This window comes from Gymnoscopelus braueri (assembly GCF_963280865.1).
Source record: "Gymnoscopelus braueri genome assembly, chromosome: 13".
Lineage (NCBI taxonomy): Eukaryota > Metazoa > Chordata > Actinopteri > Myctophiformes > Myctophidae > Gymnoscopelus > Gymnoscopelus braueri.
Window position 1 is genome coordinate 16,406,185 of NC_137615.1, and position 24,258 is coordinate 16,430,442.

The following is a 24,258-nucleotide window of genomic DNA, read 5'->3' on the forward strand; positions in this document are numbered from 1 at the left end:
TTGATTCAAAACATAGGATTTCAGGATCTACTCCAATCTGCTGGCATGAGAACAGAGTACATTTATGTAGCTTTTATAATTGTAAAGGTTTTATCAACTGATAATAATGTAAACACACAAAGGTAAATCCAAGATCCTCCTCAATTTTTTTTATTATTTTTTTGAAAATCGATTTTTTTTTAAATGAGAATCGATTCTGAACCGTCCAACAGTAGAATCGCGATTCGTATTCGAATCGATTTTTTCCAACACCCCTAGTGGCTTATGCCTGTCACACAAACAGAATGCGATGCGTTTTGTTGATATAACAAGTTTGTTCATATAGAGTCCTATCCACAAATCCACCATTTAACTTCCGCAATCCACATTATCAAAACCATTGGTGTTGTGTGCCGCATTCTGTTAAATGTTAAACTCTGTTGGTAAAGTAACTGTATGAGGTTTCCACCCGACAGAGACGATATACTGTATGCCAATGCCAAATGGACTGTGACTGTTTTCTATCAGGATATGGAAGTATTTCTGGTCCTTCATGCATTTTATTATTATGTATGTTTTATACACACGCTGCAGCAAACATCTGAGGGTGTCTTAGATTCTACAGTAGATAAACCTTGTTACGTCCAAAAAAGCTCAAAGGAAAGAACTGTATTTCATTTATAAAATGTTTTAGTTAGTTTGTGTGAATTACCAAAATTTGAATGAGCAACTCAGAAATATGTTATGTTCTTTGCATTATTTTTTTTACTGTTATAGCGTTACCTGAAGCATATTAGGATGCCAAGTGCCAACACCAGGGCAACCAGCGATAAGGAGTAACCCACACTGTATATGATCCGAAACGGGCTGAGGAACTGTCCGTAGAACTACACACACACACACACACACACACACACACACACACACACACACACACACACACACACACACACACACACACACACACACACACACACACACTCACTTTAGGACATTTGAACAGAAACATTGATAACTAGTGGTGGAAAAAGTACTCAAATGTTTTACTTAAGTAAAAGTATCAATACTGTAATGTAGAAAATACTCTGTTACAAGTAAAAGTCCGGAATTCAAAATGTACTAGAGTAAAAGTACAAAAGCATTGGTATCAAAATGTACTTACAGTACCAAAAGTAGAAAGCACTCATATGCAGAATGTATACAAATATTTTGAAAATAGCAGATCTACAAGCTCACAACGCATTGCGACGCATTGTGACGCATTGTAAGTTCGTAGATCGGCAATTTTCAAATGGCCTAAATGTATATAGGGCTGAAGTGGTTAATGTATGTTTTGAAATAATAATCAAAATCTAAAAAGTAACTAGTAACTAAAGTTTGCAAATAATTATAGTGGAGTAAAAGTACAATATTTGAGTAAATGTGTTACTTTACACCAGTAGAAGAACGTTGATTCTAACGGTGACATACTGAATCAAGTGCCCAACAAGTTTTTTTTTTAAAGTTCTTTTAAACTGTTACTCTGTGTCCAGCACCAGCGACAAACTGGATGTGCGCAACCCACTTATCTGAACAAACCAACCATGTGTCGCTCGTTGGAAAGGAACATTTTACCATTAGCCGTCTCTATCAGACAGCCTCAACCATCACTACGAATGTTCTTACCAGACTGGGTTCATCGGTAGATTCACACTCGCTGCTATTCCTCTTAGGCAGCCATTGGCCATTTGAGTCACATTGCTGGTACTCCATGCCATGCTGGACTAGAACACACACACACACACACACACACACACACACACACACACACACACACACACACACACACACACACACACACACACACACACATACACATACAAATCATTTACTGAACACTCAGTGGAATATTCAGCATATACTGTACTGCCATCATTCACTACACAGCGTATTGGGAGTAATAATGTGGCCTCAAGGCAGACCATGTTGACTGCAGCCAGATCCAATGTGTTTCTCCAAATACAATCTTTAGGACTAGACTACACTGTCCACACTGTTGTTTGCATTCAGACGTTGTTCACCTGCCGAGCAGTGCGTTGTTAACTTGTAGATTGTGTCTGAGTGTCCATGGACTGAGACAAATCAGAATTTAAAACCATTTCACATCTGATTCACGAAAATCTGTTTTCATGTGTGTGTTGTTTTTTCTTCTCCAGGCCAAAAATCGTATATCTGGGCTGTGAGTCTGAATCTAATCCAAGACACTTACCTTTGTGGTGCCATGGCAAGTACCATGGACAGGACACGCTGACCGTGGTGTTGGGCTGTCCATCAGGCCAGCACACGTAATTGTCAAATGTCCTGTTGCACACAAGGCCTGGGGAGAAAAAAACACACAAATAAGCGGTTGAAATACCAGCTGTCAACTCAGTATTCTTCCCTGGCTAATGGTCTGGTGGTCTACGCTTTCTTTGAAGTGATTTCATCTTGGCTTCAGAGGAAAGGTAAAAAGGTTGACCTTCAGATATCCAGTCAGAAATTACCTTCAACCTTTATTGTCTGCAAAGTAATAAAGAGATTTGTAAAAAAAAAAAAATACCTTCAACTCATCTTTTATCCTCTCACCAGGTTTTAAGCAATGCCAGGTGTTGGATATGATGAATAGTGGCGATGTAGTGTAGTGTGTAATGGGGTGGCCAGTTGGGTTGGGTTTGAATGATTTCTATGTAGATTAGATGATTAGATGTAGATTCTAACACAGTCAAATCGGAACGCCCTGAACACATTGATGTTCTTGGATCTATAATCACAATAACCCACTGCAACACTTGGGGTTTGATCAGCACTCGGAGGTGGACAAAGTACTCAACTCCAGTGCTTGAGTCATACTCCTCATACAGGTCAAAAAGTGAAAGTTGCTCAGTCAAATTTGTATTTGAGTTAAGTGCTGGAGCAAGGACTGGAGTACTTGCTTAAAAAAATTTACCCTAACCCTAACTTTAGTGTTCAAAAGTACATGCTTTTACAAATTACAAAGTACATTTTCTTTTTAATATCAACACGTTACTTACAGTACGTGATCCTGCCTATATGGACATATTAGGTTTGTTTATGGTTATGTCTGAGTCAGAGTGACATAGCCGTGGTCCGCCCGCCCGTTAGCCAATTTTAATTTATAGGATGGCTACGGTATGTTATGCTCACCCGCGCTCAGGGGGTCTCGGCTGTTGTTACGCAGGCACTCCTCCTTGTATAAATTCCAGCTGTCCACCAACTTACCCAGGATAGCAGCAGGGGACACCTGAGGCAATGGAGGAGCACACATGATGAGCATGCTGCATGACAACCAGTGGTGGAAAAAGTACTCAAATGTTTTACTTAAGTAAAAGTATCAATACCTTATTGTAGAAATATGCTGTTACAAGTGCAAGTTCGGTATTCAAAATTTACTTGAGTAAAAGTACAAAAGTATTGTCATCAAAATATACTTACAGTACCAAAAGTAAAAGTACTCATTATGCAGAATGCCGTTTCACAAGTTATGCCGTTTTCACAATGTCTAAAAGTTCAAAAAAATCTTTTGAAAATAGCAGATCTACAAGCTCTTAATTTTTATCTATTTCTGAAATATTTGAAAGTATAAGGTGGGCTTTATAACCAATGAAAAGTGTTAAAGGACAACTTCACCCATTTTCAACCTCATATAACTGGTCCTCACTAACGACTAGTGTAATCCATCAAGATGACACACGATGTCTCACGGTGATGTTGGGATTTCCGTATGGGAAGTCCATGGAATGGTCTGTCTGTTTAGTCTGTAACACCACAACTCTCTCGTCTTTCTCAGAGGGTGGTGGGCTGGAAAAACAAGACCCCTCCTGCCCACACTTGAAATGCCAGCGATTCACGGCGGAGCAATAACCTATAGCTCCCCCGTGGGGGCTATAAAGTGGGCTTGTGTGTTAGAGTATGTACAGTATGGGTATGGGTGTGTAGCTTCAGCTGATAAAGTAACTACATGTGAAAGGACCGCAACAAGCCGCTGGCTTTATTACGTTGTATATACTGTAAGCATAATACAATTAGTTGCAAATAGTTAATTTCTCTCTGCATGCCTGAATGCACAGACTGCTATAAATGACAGACATGCCTGACTCTGAATTAGCTGGGGGGGGGGGGGGGGGACTGTACGAACAAAACGAGGGACGTGTCAGGATTCCATTCATAAATGTGCGTTTGCGCATCCAGGCGCTTCATTAATAAATGGCTTTGCACAACATTGCTAACTATAAAGATAACGATGTGGCCATCCACATTGATGAATTAGTCTTCTATTCTGTGCTATTCTATACCTGCATATTATTCTATGCATGTATAATTGTCATCCACGGCTCTGGTTCCAGTGATCCAGCTGTGAGACACGTCATGAGTGATCGTGGAATTTGCCGTCGCTTTGAAATGACGCTAGGTGAGCGTAGTGCATTCCGATCACTTCGTCCTTGCATCTAATCCTCTCTTCCTCGCTGGGGGCGGGGCTAAGACGCGAGTGGAGGACGCGAGGAGAGTGAGCGAGTGTGAAAGTTGGGGTATCGGAATTCAGCTTAGGGGTTTGTGGGGGTGCTCAATCCATTCCAACCAATTAGCTTTTAGTAACAATGACTCCCTGGCCAGATAATTGGCCATGCCTACAGTACGTTTCAGGAGGCCTATCCATCAAACAAAAATTTGTGATAAACAACAGAAACAACAGGAATTCATCTATTACCATGCATGGTGCAGCCATCCCCTTACCAAGTGCATGCACTACTGATTATCCGTTTCTTGTTCCACACACCAAAGATGAAGTAGGTAGGTGTCCTTGCATAGCTGATGGTATGGAATGGATTCAGCGGCCCCACAAGCCCCTAGTTAGACGTCCCACAAGCTGATATTGGCCAATTTATATTTTTCCAGTTTTTCTCAACTTTGATTGGCTCCCACAAAGTTTCCCAGAACAGAAGCTTAGCCCACGCTGGGCAACGCGGGCAGCTGCCTGCCCAGTTGAGCCCTTGCACGCTGCTGAAAGACGGATCGAAAAAGTTGGGTTGGAAGTAATTCTTAACTTTGATTGGCTCCCACGAGGTTTCCCAGAGGAATTGGGTTGGAAGTGGAACTAATCGAGAGGTGTTAGAAGACACTCATTTGCACACCAGCATGCCACTACCCTCGGGAACCCATGCTTTCTTTTTTAGCATGCCACAATGCGTCGCATCGTGCCGAGTTGTGAGCTTGTAGTTCTGCTATTTTCAAAATATTTGTATACATATTGATTGAACTTGTGAAATGGGACATTCTGCATAATGAGTACTTTTACTTTTGGTACTTCAAGTATATTTTGTTTCCACAGTACATTGCAGTATTAATACTTTTACTTAAGTAAAAAACGTTCCACGTGTGAATGTGTGTGGTTGTGCTCAACTCACCTGGATGCTGGGGGAGACGGTGAGTATTGCCAAAAGGAGGAAGCCCTGTGACATCCCTTAGTCCTGCTGTTGATGCCGGGAGGGGAAGTGAGCGATGAGGCGAGGGGCTTCACCTCATAGGGGGGGGCTTATCTAGGCTCACCACACTGCCTGGACGACACACAGAGACACACAACCCATCAATCATGTCATTAGTGTATAACAAAGGATCACAACAGGAAAAAGGTCAGTCAGATCTGTCACAACACGGGCAAATATTCTGCGTTTGGCTCGGAACCAGAGTTGGAAAGCATATTATGTACGTTTCCCCTGCTGGAGAGTTCCACGGAGCACAGTCCGGTTCAGAGAATAGCCCTCCAGAGTGAGCTGTCCTCCCGTCACCTTCCCCTAACAGGCTCCATTAATAAACAGTGAAGCGGAAAGGATATCCTGTGTAAAGGCCTTAGGGAACCGTTCCGATCTGTCCCTTCCAATCCATCTGGGCCACGAGGAGGTATCGTTAAAACCTTCATCCAGTAAGGCAAGGCAGGTTTATTTGTATGGCACATTTCAACAACAAGGCAATTCAATGTGCTTTACACAGAACATCAAGCAAAGGAAAATTATAAAATGACATTAGGATGCATAAGACAAAAGAAGCCAAAATGAATAGATACAGTTACAGTGCAGAAGGGAAAAGAAAAGAGAAAGAAAAAAAATAACCCAATCAAAGGCATTGGCAAACAGAAAGGTCTTTAGTTGTATTTTAAAAGAAATAAGAGTGGCAGTAGACCTGCAGTTTTCTGGGAGTTTGTTCCAGATATGTGGTGCATAAAAACAAAATGCTGCTTCCCCACGTTTGCTTTTGGTTGTAGAGACAGAAAGCAGACCTTTCCCAGATGACCTTAGAGGTCTGGATGGTTCATGATATCGTACAAGATCAGAAATGTATTTTGGCCCCAACCCATTTAAATCTTTATAGACCAACAGTAGAATTTTGAAATCAATTCTTTGATTATATAATGCTACTGTACAGATCAAGGTTTTATTGACTCACGCTAACAATACAGCTGCAACAAGGCAGTGATATTCTTGTGCTTAGGGTTAGTTGCCTCTTTAGGCAGAGCAGCCACTTTGGACTCGGAAGTTTCCTGGTTCAACACCCGGCTCCTCCTTGCTGTGTATCAAAGTGTCCTTGAGCAAGACACTGAACCCCTAACTGCTCCCGGTGCGCAGGTTGGTGTCTTGCATGATTTCCTCCACCACTGGTGTGTGAATGTGTACGTGAAATACATTGTAAAGCACTTTGGAGAAAAAGGTGCAATATAAATGCAGTCCACTTGAGAGACTGTAATCCTATACAGTATAATAGAGTAGACATTACAGCTCTATTCAGCTATTGTTTACAACCAGAGGTTATTCGCCCCAGTTAATGTAGAGCATTGATTGATTGATTGATTGATTGATTGAATACTTTATTAGACAGAAATGCAAACAGCACGGGGTACAGTCATACATTTGGGCTTAAAGGACAACACAAAAACGACTTGTTTCCATTGTGATCCTATATGTATTCAATTAATCAACATAGCATAAAAAATACACCAAAATACAATATCATCAACAATGTAAAACACTATACACTATGTACAGAGTAGAAAAAGGTGGAGAAAACAGGGTGGGCGGGGGTGGGTATGTAGGCAGCGAATGCCATCACCATTCTCTGGGAGAAGTGAGATTTACCTCCTCCTTTTGGCCTCCTGAAAGATGGATTCTCAGGCCTGTTTTGAAGGAAGCCAGCATGACATAAGAGTTCTGGACCGCCAATCTCCACACAGCCCAGAACACTTATGTATGTATGTATGAACTCCTGGGAGGAATGAGTGTCAAGCCTGAGGGACAAAACAGAAGTCCTGCATACATACATGTGTACGCCCCATCAGTGAGACAGACAAGCTGTGCTTCAGCGGAGCAACAGTCCCTCACCACTTGGCAGCTGGCCACCGTCCACCTCCATCTAGAGCAGTGGTTTTCAACCGTTTTCATATCAAGGTCCATTATTTATTCGGCATTTGAGCCACGGACCACCATTTGATGAGATTTAGACTCTCAGACCCAAAACGTAGAATATTTTGTTGTCGTTGGATAAGATTTTGTGCACAATTCCATGCTGTATTGATGTGGTGCCACATAGGAGATAACAGGATAACAGGCAAACGTTGGTCAAAATAACAATTATTTAATTAAGTAATGCAGATGTTTAACAATAATTTAACTGTTGAGAGTGTAAAATGAAACCAAATGGACCCGTAAGGGTCCATTTGGTTTCATTTTACACTCTCAAGAGTTAAAGATCTAAGGGTCCATTTGGTTACCAACTCTCTTTAGCTGGTGACCACCTCAAGGACCACTGGTGGTCCCCGGACCACTGGTTGAGAACCACAGATGTACTTGTTTGTTTGAGTGCGTTTTTGACAACGTGTGTGTTTGTCATGCCTGTGGTCTCTGGGATAAACCAGGAGTCACTCACCTGCGCATCGATCCGTGGCAAAGAAAACAAAGCAAACTCCCCCCCCCGGGGAGCTTTTTGGTTGAAGCCGGAGAACGGGACGAAATCTGAAACGTTTCTGCAAAAAACACCTTGACCATGGAAACATTTTTGGCTAAAACGTTTCAAATTCCATTCTGTTCCAGTCTCTTGGCACAGGAGGAGAGCATGTTCGCCTTTGACGTGTTTGGGAAAGGGCTTTGTTTCCCAGTGGTGTTTGTCCAAGAGATTAGAGCACAAAGCTTCATGACAGATACTGTGTATGGTGTGTGTTAACCCATTAAGACCCATTCTGATCCGATTCTACAAATGCCTTGTAAATCACTAGTTCTCAAACGTTTTCGTGCGAAGGACGACCAAAATGGTATTTGTTTGGCCGCGGACCCCCCCCATCTGAAAATGTTTTGTGCCAGGGACCCCCCAGAAGAGAAGATTTGTGTTAAAAATTCAAAATTATTCAAAAGATTTCAAAGGCTTTAAAGATTTTTTAAAAAAGGTTAAAAAATAGCAGATACAAGTTTTGTATAATCTGCTATTTTTGTGTACCACTGTTTTAAACCACTGTTCTAAATCCTAAGAGTTTTCTGAAAAACGTGTGTTGTTGCTGTACTGTATATATAGCTAAAATCTAAAATGACACAGATGTCTTCCCGGTTTCAATGGATTAAAGCAAATTAAAGCACACGCTTATAGTCTACGGCAGGGGTCTTCAATGTTTTTCAGCCCAAGGATCCCTTAGCTGAGAGAGAGATGAAGCAGGGACCCCCCCACTACATACTGTGTTGCAGATTAAATTTAATAAGATCTTTTTTCCCTCTACATCAAACCTCTTTGCCAAAAATAGCATGTGTAGATCAGCTATTTTTGGCTAATGTTCCTTCCCCTTACTGGAAGATTTGGAGGACCCCCTGTAGTAACTCTGAGGACCCCTTAGGGATCCCGAACCCCCTGTTGAAGACACATGGTCTACTCTACACAGTGTTTCTGTGTACAAAAGCTATTCCAAGTCTGGCATGTGCAGTAGTGTAGGAGCCACCACAAGGGTCCAGTCACAGAGTCTAAATGCACATTACATTACCCTGCTCTCCTGGAAATCAGACTTCAGATGGTATCTCTGAGCCACAGAGCTATATTGGCACATTCTGTAAATGGTCTGCTCACTGTAATGACCCCAGGATGCAGCTTAGCTGCAGTACAGATTGACCGATTGCCCTGCGGGCGCCGACCCAATCAGAAAGGGGTAGTGTTGTCTCGCCTGGCTTGACAGGGCACGGCCTGGCCTGGCACTGCATCAGGGCCGGTCCTGACTGACAGCACAGCAGTGACTTTTGTCCAGTGGTGTAAAGTAACTAAGTACATTTACTCTGTAGTTAAAGAACAATTTTGAGGTATCCAATTTTCAATAATTTTACTTCTGCTCCACTACATCTCAGAGGCAAATATTGTACTTTTTACTCCACTTAGTCTACTATAATTATTTGAAAACTTAAATTACTAGTTACTTTGTAGATTTGGATTATTATTACAAAACCACTTCAGACCTATATTATGTATACTTTGGTAATTTGAAAACAGATGATCTACATGCTCACAACACGTCGCAAAGCTATTTTCAAAGGACTTTTATACATTTTATACATTTGAAAACTTGTGAAATGGGACTTTACGTTTGGTACTTTAAGTACATTTTAATGCCAATACTTTTGTACTTTAATTCAGGGGTGCCGTGGATGAAAAATGTTAATTACAAGGGTGCCCTGAGTCAAAAATTGTGAAAAAATTAACCACTGCACTAGACTAATACTCAAACTTGCTACATCTGCTCTTAACAGAAAATGTCGGCCGGCCTCTTTCTGTGAATGCATTAGCATGATAGCATTAGCAGGTACACAGCAAAACCCTTGGTGTTCATTAAATGAACACTGAGGGGCTTGGCGTACGTAGTAGAGTTACTGGTACACGTGTGGTAGTAAGTACTGTATCTGCTTTCACACACTGCATTAGCGATACACTAGTAGGTCACACAGTTTCACAAGGGGTTCCCTCCTTTCATCTCATAAGCTCTTCCCTCAAATCACGCACACGCACACGCACACACACACACACACACACAAACACACACACACACACACACACACACACACACACACACACACACACACACACACACACACACACACACACGTTTCCTAACACACTACCCTACTTATAAGCCCCCACTTTTTGCAACCTAGCACTGAGCAGGTACAATGATTAACCAGAGCCGCTGCTCTGTAGAGCCCTGTAAGAGGGAACCTGAGTGTTTGAGAGATAGTGAGAGAGAAGGAGATGCAAGGACAGTAAAAGTTTTTACAGTGTAACGTTTGGGGATAATACAGTCAGTGAAGGAAACAGTACTCACATTTTTACTTAAGTAAAAGTATCAATACTGCAATGTAGAAACACTCTAAAAGTCAGATAATCAAAATTTACTTCAGTAAAAGTACAAAAGTGTTGGCAAGTACAGAAAGTACAAAAAGTAAAAGTATAGCCTACTCATTACGCAGAATGTCCCATTTCACCAGTTTTAAAAATGTATAAAAATGTCTTGAAAATAGCCGATCTACAAGCTCACAACGCGTTGCGGAGGCCCCCTTCGTACATCTGAGAAAAACTGAGACCCCCCAATACACACACGCACGCACGCACGCACGCACGCACGCACGCACGCACACACACACACACACACACACACACACACACACACACACACACACACACACACACACACACACACACACACACACACACACACACACACACACACACACACACAAATTCTGTTGTATCAGAACACCATACTGTTTGGTCGATTTGACTGTATTTCTATGCTGACGTTTTTACAGTGGGTCTGCAAGCCAGTCAGTCAATGCATTCTTTTCAGAGAGTTACCAGTGGTGTAAAGTAACTAAGTACATGTACTCAAGTACTTGCAGGACCACAATGGAAACAAGCCCCTAGGGCTTTTTGAGTTATCCTTTTAACAATCATTGTAAACCGTACCAAAGTAAAACATTTGACAGAGCAATGTTCACTTGCAGAGGAGTAATATTTGACCAGGGAGTATACTTTGCCAAGGCAGACATACTTTCATTTTCAGTTTGTGTCAGGGGATCATTTGTGGTAAAACTGCCTGATCTGCTGCTGATGGTAAAGCAGTATCAGTTGGACTGATATCACATAAACAAACAGAGATAGTGGATGAAAGTAAGGACTTGTTTAGAAACGGAAAAGACATTTTGTGATGGTTTTTGTGCAACATTTTTGACTGCCTTTAACCCAATAAAACCTGAGGCCAATTCTACTAATGTCTTCAGTTTTCTGAACAAGAATTAATTGGATATTAATTCACACACACAATGTGAGTGTGTGTGAAATATATCAATATATAAACCAATAACTCTATACCAAATATCAACAACATTTTAGAAACGGGGACAAACCGCAAACTTTACAAGCACCTTCACAGAAAAACAAGGGCAATCTCGCTTACAATAAGCGACCAATCATGACGCGTTGCAAACCCTTTTTTACTTTTTAATTTCCGGACTTTTACTTGTAATAACGTGTTTCTTCATTGCAGCATTGACACTTTTACTTAAGTAAAAAATGTGAGTACTTTTCCCACCACTGGTTGGCAACCCTAAGCACCACGTACGTACCCCAAGGATGAAGGCATGCTTCGTTAAAACATCCCTTCATCCTCCCCTTCCCTTCATCCCCATCACCCTTTCCTGCCCTCAGCCCAAACAACCATTCTTCCCCCTCATCCATTTCTCCTTTCTTCTCCTCTGTAACTCACTTCAGCCCTCATCCCCTCATTCCTACATCCCTCAATCCTCTTTCATCAAATTCAACGTTGTTTCTATCTTCAATAAATACAACACAAACTGATTCATTGTTTGAAGGTGTGGTCTTTACTAGTGAAAGTGTTCATCCTGAAGATTGTCTGTTTTGGTGGATTTAGCGACACCATGTGATATTATAGATCCCCGAATTCCACTTGAAATGAAGCATGTTCTATTGACTGCTACAACTCCACAGATAAAATCACAAAAATGCACATTAGCTGGTAAACGCTCTCTTCTGAATTTGACTGTGCATGCACGCAACATTTCCTGCAGTGCACAATAAAATGTGCATATTTTACACAAATGGCGGACGACGCCAGGCCCGAACTATACCGCATACTGTAGTGTAGAAGACTTGCTTACACATGATTTTATTGTATGGCAATAGCAGCAACAATTATGGTTTTAATATAAATAATAATAGAATCGGTCAGGATAGAAATTTTGACACAGAAGCCTCTGAAAGCCTGTCAAAAAGTCTATACTCTACTGAGCCTTGTTAGAATAGTTAATCATTTTATAAAAAAATCTCCCTTACACATACACATTTTAGAAGTAATAAAAAGTTAATAATGGGCCTTGCATTACCCTCAGAGTAAACAATTTCTAATGAAAGGAATGTTGCTTGTAAACCACCCTTTCGACCAAATAGCCAACAATTAACAGGGCTTACGTAACCCAGTTACAAGACATCCCCAGGCCAGCGGTGGAACGATTTTGGGCCATGTTGCTGGTTTCAGGGTAAATGACACCAAAGGAAAGCGCCCTAGACATTCAAATAGGCTCTCCACCTTGTGTGACCCCGCAGCAACCACATTGTCACCCCTTTAATTAGATAATGGCATAAACGAAGCCACTCTTGGAAGTGATGTATGCCCCAGGTTATCGTTTCTGGCAGAAAACAGAGATGAAACAACACATGCTTCAAGGGACCTTGATTGGTGTCGGTGTGGAGCATTGAAGGGCAGGGGGATTCACAACTAAGTGGCTGCAGAACCAGCTGGTGGCTGGCAGCCAGGAAGAAACTGTAGAAAAAGTACTCACATTTTTGAGCGGTGTAGCCGCTCCTATAAGTGGGTTTGGGACCCATCCGTGGCGGAAGTTTTTCTTTCCATCGCTGTACTTTCTTTCGCTGTACTGTGATTGGCTGATTGGCTGTGACGTACTGTGATTGGCTAGCGAGACGCATGATGAAATTAATAACTCAAATAGCACCACTCACTTCAAAACATTCTTTTTTTTTGTGAGCTTCCATCACTGTGATGACCACTGTTGTTTTTGAGCACCGAGCGGTATAAATATACAAGTGTCATAGCAAAGGGTCTGAATACTTATCTTTGCAGGACGTGCTGTGATTGGCTAGCGAGACACATGATGACATTAACATAAAACTTCGCTCATAAATAGCACCGCTCACTTCACACTGGGTGTGATTTTTTACTTAAGTATCAAAGTATTAAAGTATCAATACTGCAATGTAGAAATACTCTGTTCAAAAATTCAATTCAAATTCAAGTATTGGTATCAAAATGGACTTAAAGTACCAAAAGTGGAAAGTTCTCATTATGCAGAATGTCCCATTTCACAAGTTTTCAAATAGATAAAATGCATAATAATCTTTTGAAAATAGCAGATCTACAAGGTCGCTTGTAGATCGGCTTTTTTCAAATAGCCTTAGTATATATAGGGTGTGTATAAGACTAGTGGCTAATGGCTATAAGTGGTTAATGTATGTATTGTAATAATAATCAAAATCCACAAATAAACTAGTAACTTAAGTTTTCGAATAATTGTAGTGGAGTAAAAAGTACAATATTTGCCTCTGAGATGTAGTGGAGTAGAAGTACAAGTATTGGAAAGAGGATATACTCCAGTAAAGCAAAAGTACCTCAAAAGAGTTGATCTTGGTATCATATAGCATGCAACCACGCCATGCACACATACATACATACATTACATACATACATACACATACAGTACAAGACATTTTTGTAGCAAAAGGAGCTGCTGCTGTGATGCAAGAACCGTTTCCTACCTGAGCTGACAACAAATCAGCAACAACAGATACAAGGTTTCTGCCAGATGGCAACAGACAGCCGTAATTAAACCAGCGAAAAGGAACTTTGTAACTTCAAGGCCATTATTTCCACTCCAGTTAGTTCCAACCAAATTGCCAGTGAGGTTCCCATTAACATGCTAGATCAAAGGCATTGTTGTACTGTAGTGTACACAAACAAATACACAATCAGTAGGTTGGGTATGTGATATCTTTGAGGTCCTGTTGTTATTTTGCTTTTCTTTTACATAATGAACATTAACCCTTTTCAACCTTGTGTCCCTATTTTGGATTTCAAGGACATTTTGTCCTTAAAGCAGTGGTTCTCAACCAGTGGTCCTTGAGGGGGTTCCAGGGGGTCCCCAGACAAATTAATAGTTAGGAACCAAATTGACCCTTGTGTGTCTGTAACTCTGAGAGTGTACAAATGGAACCAAATGGACCCTAAGGGTCCATTTGGTTCCATTTGTACACTCTCAGAGTTAAATGAACACTGATGATGATACTACAGTGTAGATTGGGACTCTCAAGAAATCAAAATGGTTGAGTCCCTGGCATATCTTTTCAAATGGGGGTCCCTGGGCTAATATGTGTACATTTGGGGGTCCTTGACGCAAAAAAGGTTTAAAACCACTGCCTTAAAGGAATAGTTTAGTGTCCGGGTAGCTCAGTCGGTAGAGCTCTGGCCTTCAGACCGCAAGGTCATGGGTTCGATCCCGGGCACCGCCAACTCAGCGCATGAGTAGCACGGCTTGGGTGTGGTAAGTCGTGCGGTAAGTACTGGGAGCTGAGGATAGGTGTGGCGCTCCACCTCAGCAATCCATCACCCAGGGGTCTAGCGCATTGTAATGGGGACAGACTCCCGCGTGTTACTCGGCTGATACCGACAATAAGCCATCTCCCGACCTACTTATATTCACCCAAAAAATTTCACATTTTCTATCAATGAAACACCCCATGAAGCCTTGAATTCATGGAGATTTTTTTTGTTTTTGTCACATTCCTATGCCAGTAATTTGATGACCAGGTGGCTGCTCAGTATGGAGACTCATAATGTGCATAATGGGAGACGAGCTCCTTGCGCTCCAGGAACTGTACAAAAAGCGGTGTGAGGTCAAAGCCCAGCGCATCATCAAGGACAAGCACCACCCAAGTCACAAACTGTTCAAACCCCTACAACGACCGCGGCCGGGCAAGGGGGCCTATACCACAGTTTTCGCCCGGCTGCCTGTCAGCGGTACAGCCTGACAGGCAGTGCTGTCAGGCTGGTCTTGGACCTTTGCTCTTCCTTGGACCTACCTGTGGATTATACCGGTGTCAGTCTACTTTATGTGGATTATGCGGTCGACACACACAGACATTTTGCACCTTAATCCCATGTTCAACATTTATTGTGTGTTTTTCTTGCACCTTAACAAACATCCATATCATGCACAGTATACATCTGCTGCTATGCTCACACACCTTATATCTTATCTCATGTACCATGTGTAAATATGCAGATAACTTGCAGGTAATATGCAGGTTTTTTTGTTCTCCTGTTTGATCTCCTTTCCCCCTTCTTCTTCTTCATTCAGAAATTAGATCAAATACAGTAACAGTTAATGTAAGTTAGAAAGACGAAAAAAGAGAGAATGGGGAGAGAAAGGCAGAAAAACAAGATACAGTACTGTACCTTTCATAATTTAACAACTAACTGACCAATAACAACTCTTCCACTTTAGTGAAGCTTTTTTTGTCCATATAGCTATGCCTATTTTTGAGTTTTGTTCATAGAACATGCCACAATCCCTGTGAATATGAGGCTGAACAATATGTACGTCACACGTCGCAATTGGCATTACGTGTTTGTCACATTGTCGTGCACAATAACACACACAAAAAAATGTTCAAGTAGCTTTGGCGTTGCACAACACAATGGCCACTGACAATTACGGTGTTTGTTGGAGGGCTCTTACCTCCCAATTCGATTACACCGTCTAAAGCGTACATTCACAAAAGGGATTATGTGTGCATGAATACAGTATAGTGGGAAGAGGTAGGAATGAGACTCAAAAACAAACCTCTTGGGGAATACAATTCAACTGTAGCTGGTCCAGAAAAAGCTCACATGCACCACCCAGCCTGCATTGCCTACAGCTGCCGTTCCCAAACCGTTTAGCCCACGCACCCCCTTCTACAGTACATCCCAGCGGAGATGACTCACCCCCCCCCCCCCCCCCAAAGCCTTAAAAAAAGACAACCTAGTCTATTTATAGCCGTATTTAATTAACTTAATTAACTTTAATCAAATAATAAGAAAACGTTACAAAATGTACAATGGGCCTATTGAGCTCTCACATTCAAAAAAGCCACTTGAAAACAGCCGATCTATTGAGAGCTTGTAGATCTTGTAGATTCACTACTAGTTTTTGTGTAATGTATAGAATTATTTATGTAGCCTAATTATTTATTTATTTAGAACATTTCTGAGAAATCTAATTATTTTTATTTTATTTTTGAAAATATTTTGGAAAAAATAACAAGAAATGTCTTTGTAGGAAACGTGAAATAGGGAATATTTACTTGTGACCCAGAACAATGGGTTTGTGACCCAAAAATGGTTCCTGACAACATGCAAGCTCAAGGTTGTTCACTGCAGCTTAATGAGTGTCATTATAATCATTGTCACTAGGGATGGGAGGATAACATTTTCTTTTATCACAATAAAATACCCTGGTGGCAAATTTTCATTATCAGGATAATCGTGAATATCCTCACATGAGCATGAATACCCTAACGAGTGACTTGAAGAAGCTGTCTTGCTCACTAACATACAGTCCTACTGATTTATTTATTTAATTGCCATTTGTCACAATTATTTATTTCTCCTTTATTTATGCGCAAGGGGGCCTTATAATGTATGATTACCTTATTTAAATGTGTTGGGTTGTTGTTGTTGTTTTGCATTCATTATTCTCTCCTCTGTCTGTGTGATCTGAAAACAAAACAAGTTATTAATTTAATGTGTTTACAACACACTAATTGAACCATGTCAATGCCAGAGTGATATTATTTGTATTAATGGATTTAATTATCTCATTGTGATGGGTGTTGTCAGTGGTGGAAAGTAACTAAGTACATTTACTCAAGTAGCCTACTGTACCTAAGTAACATTTTGAGGTGTTTTTTACTTTACTGGAACATTTCCAATTTTCATTACAAAACATACATTAACCACTTCAGCCCTATATATACTTTGGCTATTTTCAAAAGATTGTTATATATCTTAGACATTTGAAAACTTGTGATATGGGACATTCTGCATATTGAGTACTTTTACTTTTGGTCCTTTAAGTATATTTTGATACCAATACTTTTGTACTTTTATTCGAGTACATTTTGAATACCGGACTTTATTCACTTGTAACAGCGTTTTTTGTACTTTTCCAACCACTGGGTGTTGGCAACAAAATCTGTCCTCTTTTGTTTTCCACTAAAAAGGACGTTTATTTAAAAACATAATGTGTCCACACTGTCCAATGACTGATGCACCATGCAATACAAATAGGCTATTTATTTCATAATAAACGATTCCATTATGTTTAGTTCCATTTTAAGAGCTTTAACCACTTTCAGCCTGGCGTCCCTATTTTGGCCATGGCATTATCAGCCACAATCGTCAACATCTTTCAAAAATAGCAAACATGGCTGATCCACAAGCTCATAATAACACGTCAAAGGGCTTGAGAGGTAAAGCATTTGATGATTATTGGGATGATGTTGTTAATCGCCATTATTTTGGCCAGTATAGTCGTGACATATGACATTTTCATGCACTGTATCTATGACCATACTATACAGCATTGGTTCTCAAAGTGGGGTCCAGGTAACCTCACTCCGTCAAATGAAAGAAGCTTGCGACACACATTTTGTTTCACAGCGTATTGCATCTGAGACTCCGGGCGCAGAATCGATGACAGACGGAGTTTTATTTTTTCAAGCTACTAGGCAGGTGATTGGATGATCCCGCCCCTAGCAGCCGCTGATTGGTTCGTATGCGCAGCGGTTCGGGCAGCTTTACTCTGTGAGCAATCCCAGACCCTCCTTCCTGAAACCAAATGCAATGCAATGCATGAGATTTCCGGAGGGAGGGGGTGTTTACCAGGCTAGGGTCCAGGGACACCCGGTGGTCCTTGGGGGGGTACCAGGGGGTACCCCGCTAAGTTTGTTAACAAAGCGCCACAATCATTTTAACCTCTTTATCCATATTTTATTCTTTGGCTATTCAAAAACAGCAGATATACAAGCTATGAGCTTGTAGATCTGCTATTTTTGAAAAATCGTGAACATTTTTGCAAATCTTTGAATATATATATATATATATCTTTTTGTCCCTGGAACAAAATGTTTTGAGATTGGGGTCCGCCGCCAAATACATATCATTTTGGGGGTCCTTGACATAAAAAAGTTTGAGAGCCACTGCTATACAGTATAAGCCGGGCTGGGGATGAGCAGTGCGGGCTGAAGAAAAGGACACTAGACTCATTACTCAAGGCTATAGATGCAGCACTGAGCATGATGGCACTGCCATCATATCTGATGACAGAGGTGAAGCGCAGTTCAAGAGGGACAAGTGTCTCGCTCCCAGTGGTGTAAAGTAACTAAGTACATTTACTCAAGTACTGTACTTAAGTACAATTTTTAGGGTATTTTTTTTACTTTGCTGCAGTGTTACTAGTTTTCAGTACTTTTACTTCTACTTCACTACATCTCAGAGGCAAATATTGTACTTTACTCCACTACAATCATTTCACTAGTAGTTACTTTGTAGATTTTGATCATTATTACAAAACATACATTAACCACTTCAACCCTATATTCATTTCGGCCATTTGAAAATAGCCGATCTACAAGCTCACAGTTTTATAGAGTTTTATACATTTGAAAACTTGAAATGGGACAATCTGCATAATGAGTACTTTCTACTTTTGGTAATTTAAGTGCATTTTGATACCAATACTTTTGTACTTTTACTGAAGTAAATTTTGTGTATTTCTATATTGCAGTGTATTTACTTAAGTAAAACATTTTAGTATTTTTCCCACCACTGCTCGCTCCAACACACACTGTGAGTTGGTTTGACGCCAGGAAGAATATGACCATTGCGTAATATACCGTAAAATGAAATAGATTTTCAGATGTTATCATCAAAATGTCTATAATCCCTTGTGTAGTAAACCTGTGAAATCAATGCTTTTTTACGTGTGTTTGCACTTTCACAGATCTGTTCAGTACAGATTGCCAAGAAAATGGCAGTTGGGTCTATATTTATGCCTGATGAAGCTAACTGTACCGCATTAGAATCACAACATCACTTTTGGAATATGACAGCGAAATGACTAATTACTAGAGGTGACAGAAGATCTGTGGAGTGGGTGTCTTTTTCCCACTCAACTCCTCTTCTGTCACATTTAATTTGTAATTTCTCTGTCATAATACAAGCGATGATTCTAATACAATACAGTTCTCATCGTGAAGTGAACTTCATCAGGCTTAAATATAGACCCAACTATGTCTCTTTCTTGGAAATTATCTGTAATCTGCCAAATGCAAACACACATGGAAAAGCATCGATTTCGTGGTTGAACAAAGGAATGTAGACTTTTAGATGACAAAATCTGAAAATCGACTTTACCTTGAATTTATTTACGTTTCTCATTTCTTATCTTGTTTCCCTTATTTTTTTACTAGATATATATCTTCCATTCCGTCTCCCTTTGAGAACCGTGAGAAAGCACTACTGTTTGTTCACATTCTAATCAACTTGAACTTAACTTTTGAGTCAATAATCTGACAATAGATACAAGCACTCATTTGTTCCTGCCTCAATTCGGGCAATCAATGTTGCCAGGGACCGATGGAGGATAATGTTACTGATGGCGATAGTGATGATGAAACAAGCACTTTATGCAGGCACCTTATATTTCTGAATGTAGCCCTTTTTTTATATCTTATCTCTTGCACTTTACTGTGATGATGATGATGATGATGATGAAACAAGCACTTTATGCCGGCACTTTATAATTCCTTTTTTATCTCTTGCACTGATGCGCCCAGACCTATGTTTTTATGCTATGGTGTTTCATGTCTGCTGTTGTCCTGTACTGTCTGTATGTTTTAAACCACTACTCTGGCTGTAAACCCAATTGCCCTTCTGGGACATTAATAAACTTGAACCTTGAACCTTGAATCTAGCTGTCACTGTGACTGAACATGAAACTGCTCATGACACATGTCAGTTTCCTGTGGGTGTCCTACAGTAATTCACTTCAAGCAATTAGCAGCATCAGCAATTTGATGATGATGATGTGGTGCAAAAGTTTGTTGCACCACAGCATCTCAATTTGCAACATCACCAAAAAATAATAATAATAACATAACATTACAATCACTATAGCAATGCAGAACTCTGCAGAACTCTTGCTATACTTGATATTTTTTACTCTTGCTTTAATGCTATCACTCTCTCTCTCACATTTCAAATAATCTGCAATTTGTGGGAAGCCAATTGCACAAAAGATTTTCACCCACTCTTTTATACCCGATAAATTGAAGTTGAAGTGATGAAAAGAAATACTGATGCACAATAAGCCTCTTCGATTCGAAACTAGTTTAAGAGCTGATGTGATCTAGGGAGCACACACACCACACAGGAGCCGTGCAACACATCACGTAGTCATTCTGTCTGGCTGAGATTACACTTGCGTCGATCACAGGGAGAAACTTTCCCTCAAGTGCTCATTGAAGTAAGTCTGCAATTACAGTCCGTTCTGATGTGAGTGTGTGTGTGTGTGTGTGTGTGTGTGTGTGTGTGTGTGTGTGTGTGTGTGTGTGTGTGTGTGTGTGTGTGAGCGAGCGTGTGAGCGAGCGTGTGTGGATATGGTGTGAATACAAGCAGAGAGCAACAGATCTCTGGGAAGTAGAATTGCATCAGGCAGACATGATGGTGATGCCTTGATGTGTGAGAGAGATAGGACTATGAAGGAACACTCGAAGGAAACAGTAGCGAGGCGATTAGAAATAAATGAGAAATGAGCTTGTGACTGACGGATTCATGGCTTCTGAAGAAATGAAGTGAGAATGAATCTGTGTTGAAAGGAGAGTGTTTAGACTCAATTATGTGCTCTTGTGCAAAGCAATTAACCACAAACATCTCAAGTAATGTGGCTCAGGGGATGTATTTTGCTTGTGAATACAGTATATGCGCACGTACACGTACACACACACGCGCGCACACACACACACACACACACACACACACACACACACACACACACACGTGCGAAGTAACTAAGTACATGTACTCAAGGACTGTACTCTTGTACAATTCTGAGGTACTTTTTCTTCTATTCCACTACATCTCAGAGACAAATATTGTACTTTTACTCTACTACAATTATTTAAAAAATGTAGTTACTAGTTAATCTGTAGATTTTGATTATTATTACAAAATATTAACAATTCAGCCCTATTTAAACTTTGGCTATTTGAAAATAGCAGATCTACTGTACAAACTCACGCTTGGAGATATGCTATTTTCAAATATTTGTATACATTTTAGACATGATAACTTGTGAAACAGGACACTTTGCATAACGAGTACTTTTACTTTTGGTACTTTAAGTATATTTTGATGCCAATACTTTTGTACTTTTACTCAAGTACATTTTGAATACCAGACTTTTACTTGTAACAGAGTGTTTCTACATTGCAGTATTGATACTTTTACTTAAAGGCATACTAGGTAACGTTTTCAACAAAACTAAAGTTAAATTGTATATCTTTTGTGAGTGGCAAAAGTTTCACAACACCCACTCCATGAATTTCACCCCCGGAAGCCTTTTATTTATATATTTTATATTGAACGTGGACTGGGGGGACTTTCCCGGGGAAATGACGTCATCTGGCCGGAAAACGGAGGTGGAAATGCACTGGTTTCCTGTTTGGCCAGGAACTACCGCAACGGTTTCCTGTTTGGCCAGGAACTATCGCGCTAATAACAAAAATGAACCTCACGCTGATTTTAAGAGAATGTAGGATTAGAAGATCGAAAAAGAACAGAAAAAGAAAGCACAGCTCATGGTAACTAATGCTCCACTGGCTAAGAGAAACGATCCGTAGATAGTATAAAACAATTAAAAGATCGCTTTTTGAAACGCTTCCGGCTTCCGGTGAAAACGAATGGAATTCTGGGTAATCGAGGACTAAGGAAATTGTATGCAGTGACGGTAGTGACCAGCAGAGGTTGCTAAAAATCGTTAGTTGTGAATTTGCATTGTACAACTTTAAGTAAAAAAAATTAGTACTTTTTCCACCACTGCACACACGCACACACAATTTAAATGTAGTGTTTTGTCTACTATGGCCTAACTTCAACTCGATTTTTGCTATCTATAAACCACACAACGTCACTAACTCCTGGAAATTGCAGTACTGTCACCATTATGTCTACCACACTGACAGAGATTGCACAACATTCGCCACCACACTTCATGTGTTGACTGTGATTGCACCATGTTCACCTTAGTTTTACCCTTTATTTGTATTTAGATTTGCACGGCCTTAATCTCTCAAGAACAGATTCTGCTCTCCGCTTGAATCTGAATTTTCAGTTATTTCCCCCCCCCCTAAAACATAATCATCAGGTATTATGGTTATACTAGGAGAAAGACTTTTTTCAAAAAAGTGTACAGAAATTGTTAAAATTATGTTTTTATGTGGACACGCCTCCAGTTCATTAAGTATACCTTGTTCTCACCTTAGCACCTCCTCCACCACCTTAGCACCACCCACCTGTCCTAGTCCCTCCTCCTCCTCATGCCCACACCTGTTGTGTTATGATAATGAGGGGGAGGGTATAATTTTACTATGTCACTAAAGGGCTGTTTTTCTATTGGCACGTTTGACCCTCAAGGTTTCAGCCTCCAGGTAGAAACTCAAAATAGTCAGAGAAGACATAAAACACCATAAAAACACCACCAGGGGGCTTAATGAAGTTCTATCAACCTCATAGACACATGAAAAACAGAAAAAGTGCAAAACCATGGCACCACCTCTTTAAATGAGGCTGCAGGCACTGACAGGCAGTTGAACATAGAGGCCCAATTATAATGTCTGCCCTAGTACAAGCACTCAAGCCCTGCGCCCTCACTGACTTAAGTGACGTCAGCTGGTAAGTGCTGCAAATGGTATAAAAGGAATGGGACAGCACTTTATTTGAGTCCTTCATTTATGACACTTTGCTTAACTTTAAAAACTCTTACTGTCCTTATTTACAGTCATGGCTTTAAAGGTTGTGATTTTTGATTATTATTATATTTACATTATTCTGTTTGTTTTCATTTGTGTTTAGATTAGGGGTTGCAATATTATTCATTTTAAATTATATTTCCATATTATGTATTGACTTTTCTCATTTCTTATCTTGTGTCCCTTATTTTTACTAAATATATGTATTCCATTCCATCTCCCTTTGAGAACGGTGAGAAAGCACTACAACTGTTTGTTGACATTTTAACCACGATGCAATACCAATTTGCATACTTAAATGATTGACGTTTGGAGGATTCCCCTCATTCCCCTGGTAATGCTATGAACTGTGGGTTTCCCTTAGCCAAAGTCTGCATCAATGCTGACTTACAGAAAAGGTGCATAAAGGGCGCTGCCAGAGCCCTTTATGCCCTCACTGACTTAACGTTTTCAAATGGGACAGACCTCAAGCCCTCGCAGACTACGGCCCTCATCAGCCTGCTGGCTAGGCAAATCATTTTATATGGAGAGACAGGGAGGTTCAGAGTTCTCAATGATCAAAGTGTTCTCATAATAACACAAAAAAAATAGCAAGTCATCAGTGTCATCAGTTTTGATGTTGTCAGCTGAAGATTTTAATAACTTAAACCATTTATACAATACTTTGTTGACCAGAGTCTAGGCCACCTAGACCACCTCCCTTTTCCCTACTCAATCTAAAAGCTCAAACCGCATCACATTACAACACGTTGTGAGCTTGTAGATCTGCTATTTTCACACTGAGCATTCACCTCAGAATAGGGATGCTATGGGTTCATTCATGTGTTTATAGTCCATTGTCACTAGCAATACATCAGACTAATATTAAAGGCATAACAGTGCAGTCAGTGTATGTGCTTCAGAGCTTGGCAATCATACACATTTGATAGAGAAAAAGTTTTTTGGGGGTGAACTATCCCTTTAAGTGTTTGCGTTAAGTTTGTAAAATAGCAATTGCGCATAAGATGGTGGTGTTATAACTTCATTACCGCATAAGACGTGCTTAATTGGGCCCTATGACTCAGACATATTGTC

The 24,258-nt window shown here is 40.4% G+C and overlaps 1 protein-coding gene across 3 annotated transcripts in view; it reads right to left on the reverse strand.

Annotated features, from left to right (window-relative positions):
- The window catches only part of gcgra (glucagon receptor a), a 76,736-nt gene that overhangs the window by 11,584 nt on the left and 40,894 nt on the right, over window positions 1-24,258 (reverse strand). For 2 of the 3 annotated variants that reach the window (XM_080446892.1, XM_080446890.1), the window contains exons 2-6: window positions 5,421-5,570; window positions 3,163-3,259; window positions 2,228-2,335; window positions 1,645-1,742; window positions 763-866 (exon numbers count right to left, since the gene is read on the reverse strand). In XM_080446892.1, coding sequence (XP_080303018.1) covers window positions 763-866; window positions 1,645-1,742; window positions 2,228-2,335; window positions 3,163-3,259; window positions 5,421-5,474 — 461 coding nt within the window. In that variant the 5' untranslated portion in view covers window positions 5,475-5,570. Of the gene's footprint in view, window positions 1-762; window positions 867-1,644; window positions 1,743-2,227; window positions 2,336-3,162; window positions 3,260-5,420; window positions 5,571-16,803; window positions 16,865-24,258 lie in introns of those variants that run through there. The other variant, XM_080446891.1, reaches the window with a different exon arrangement.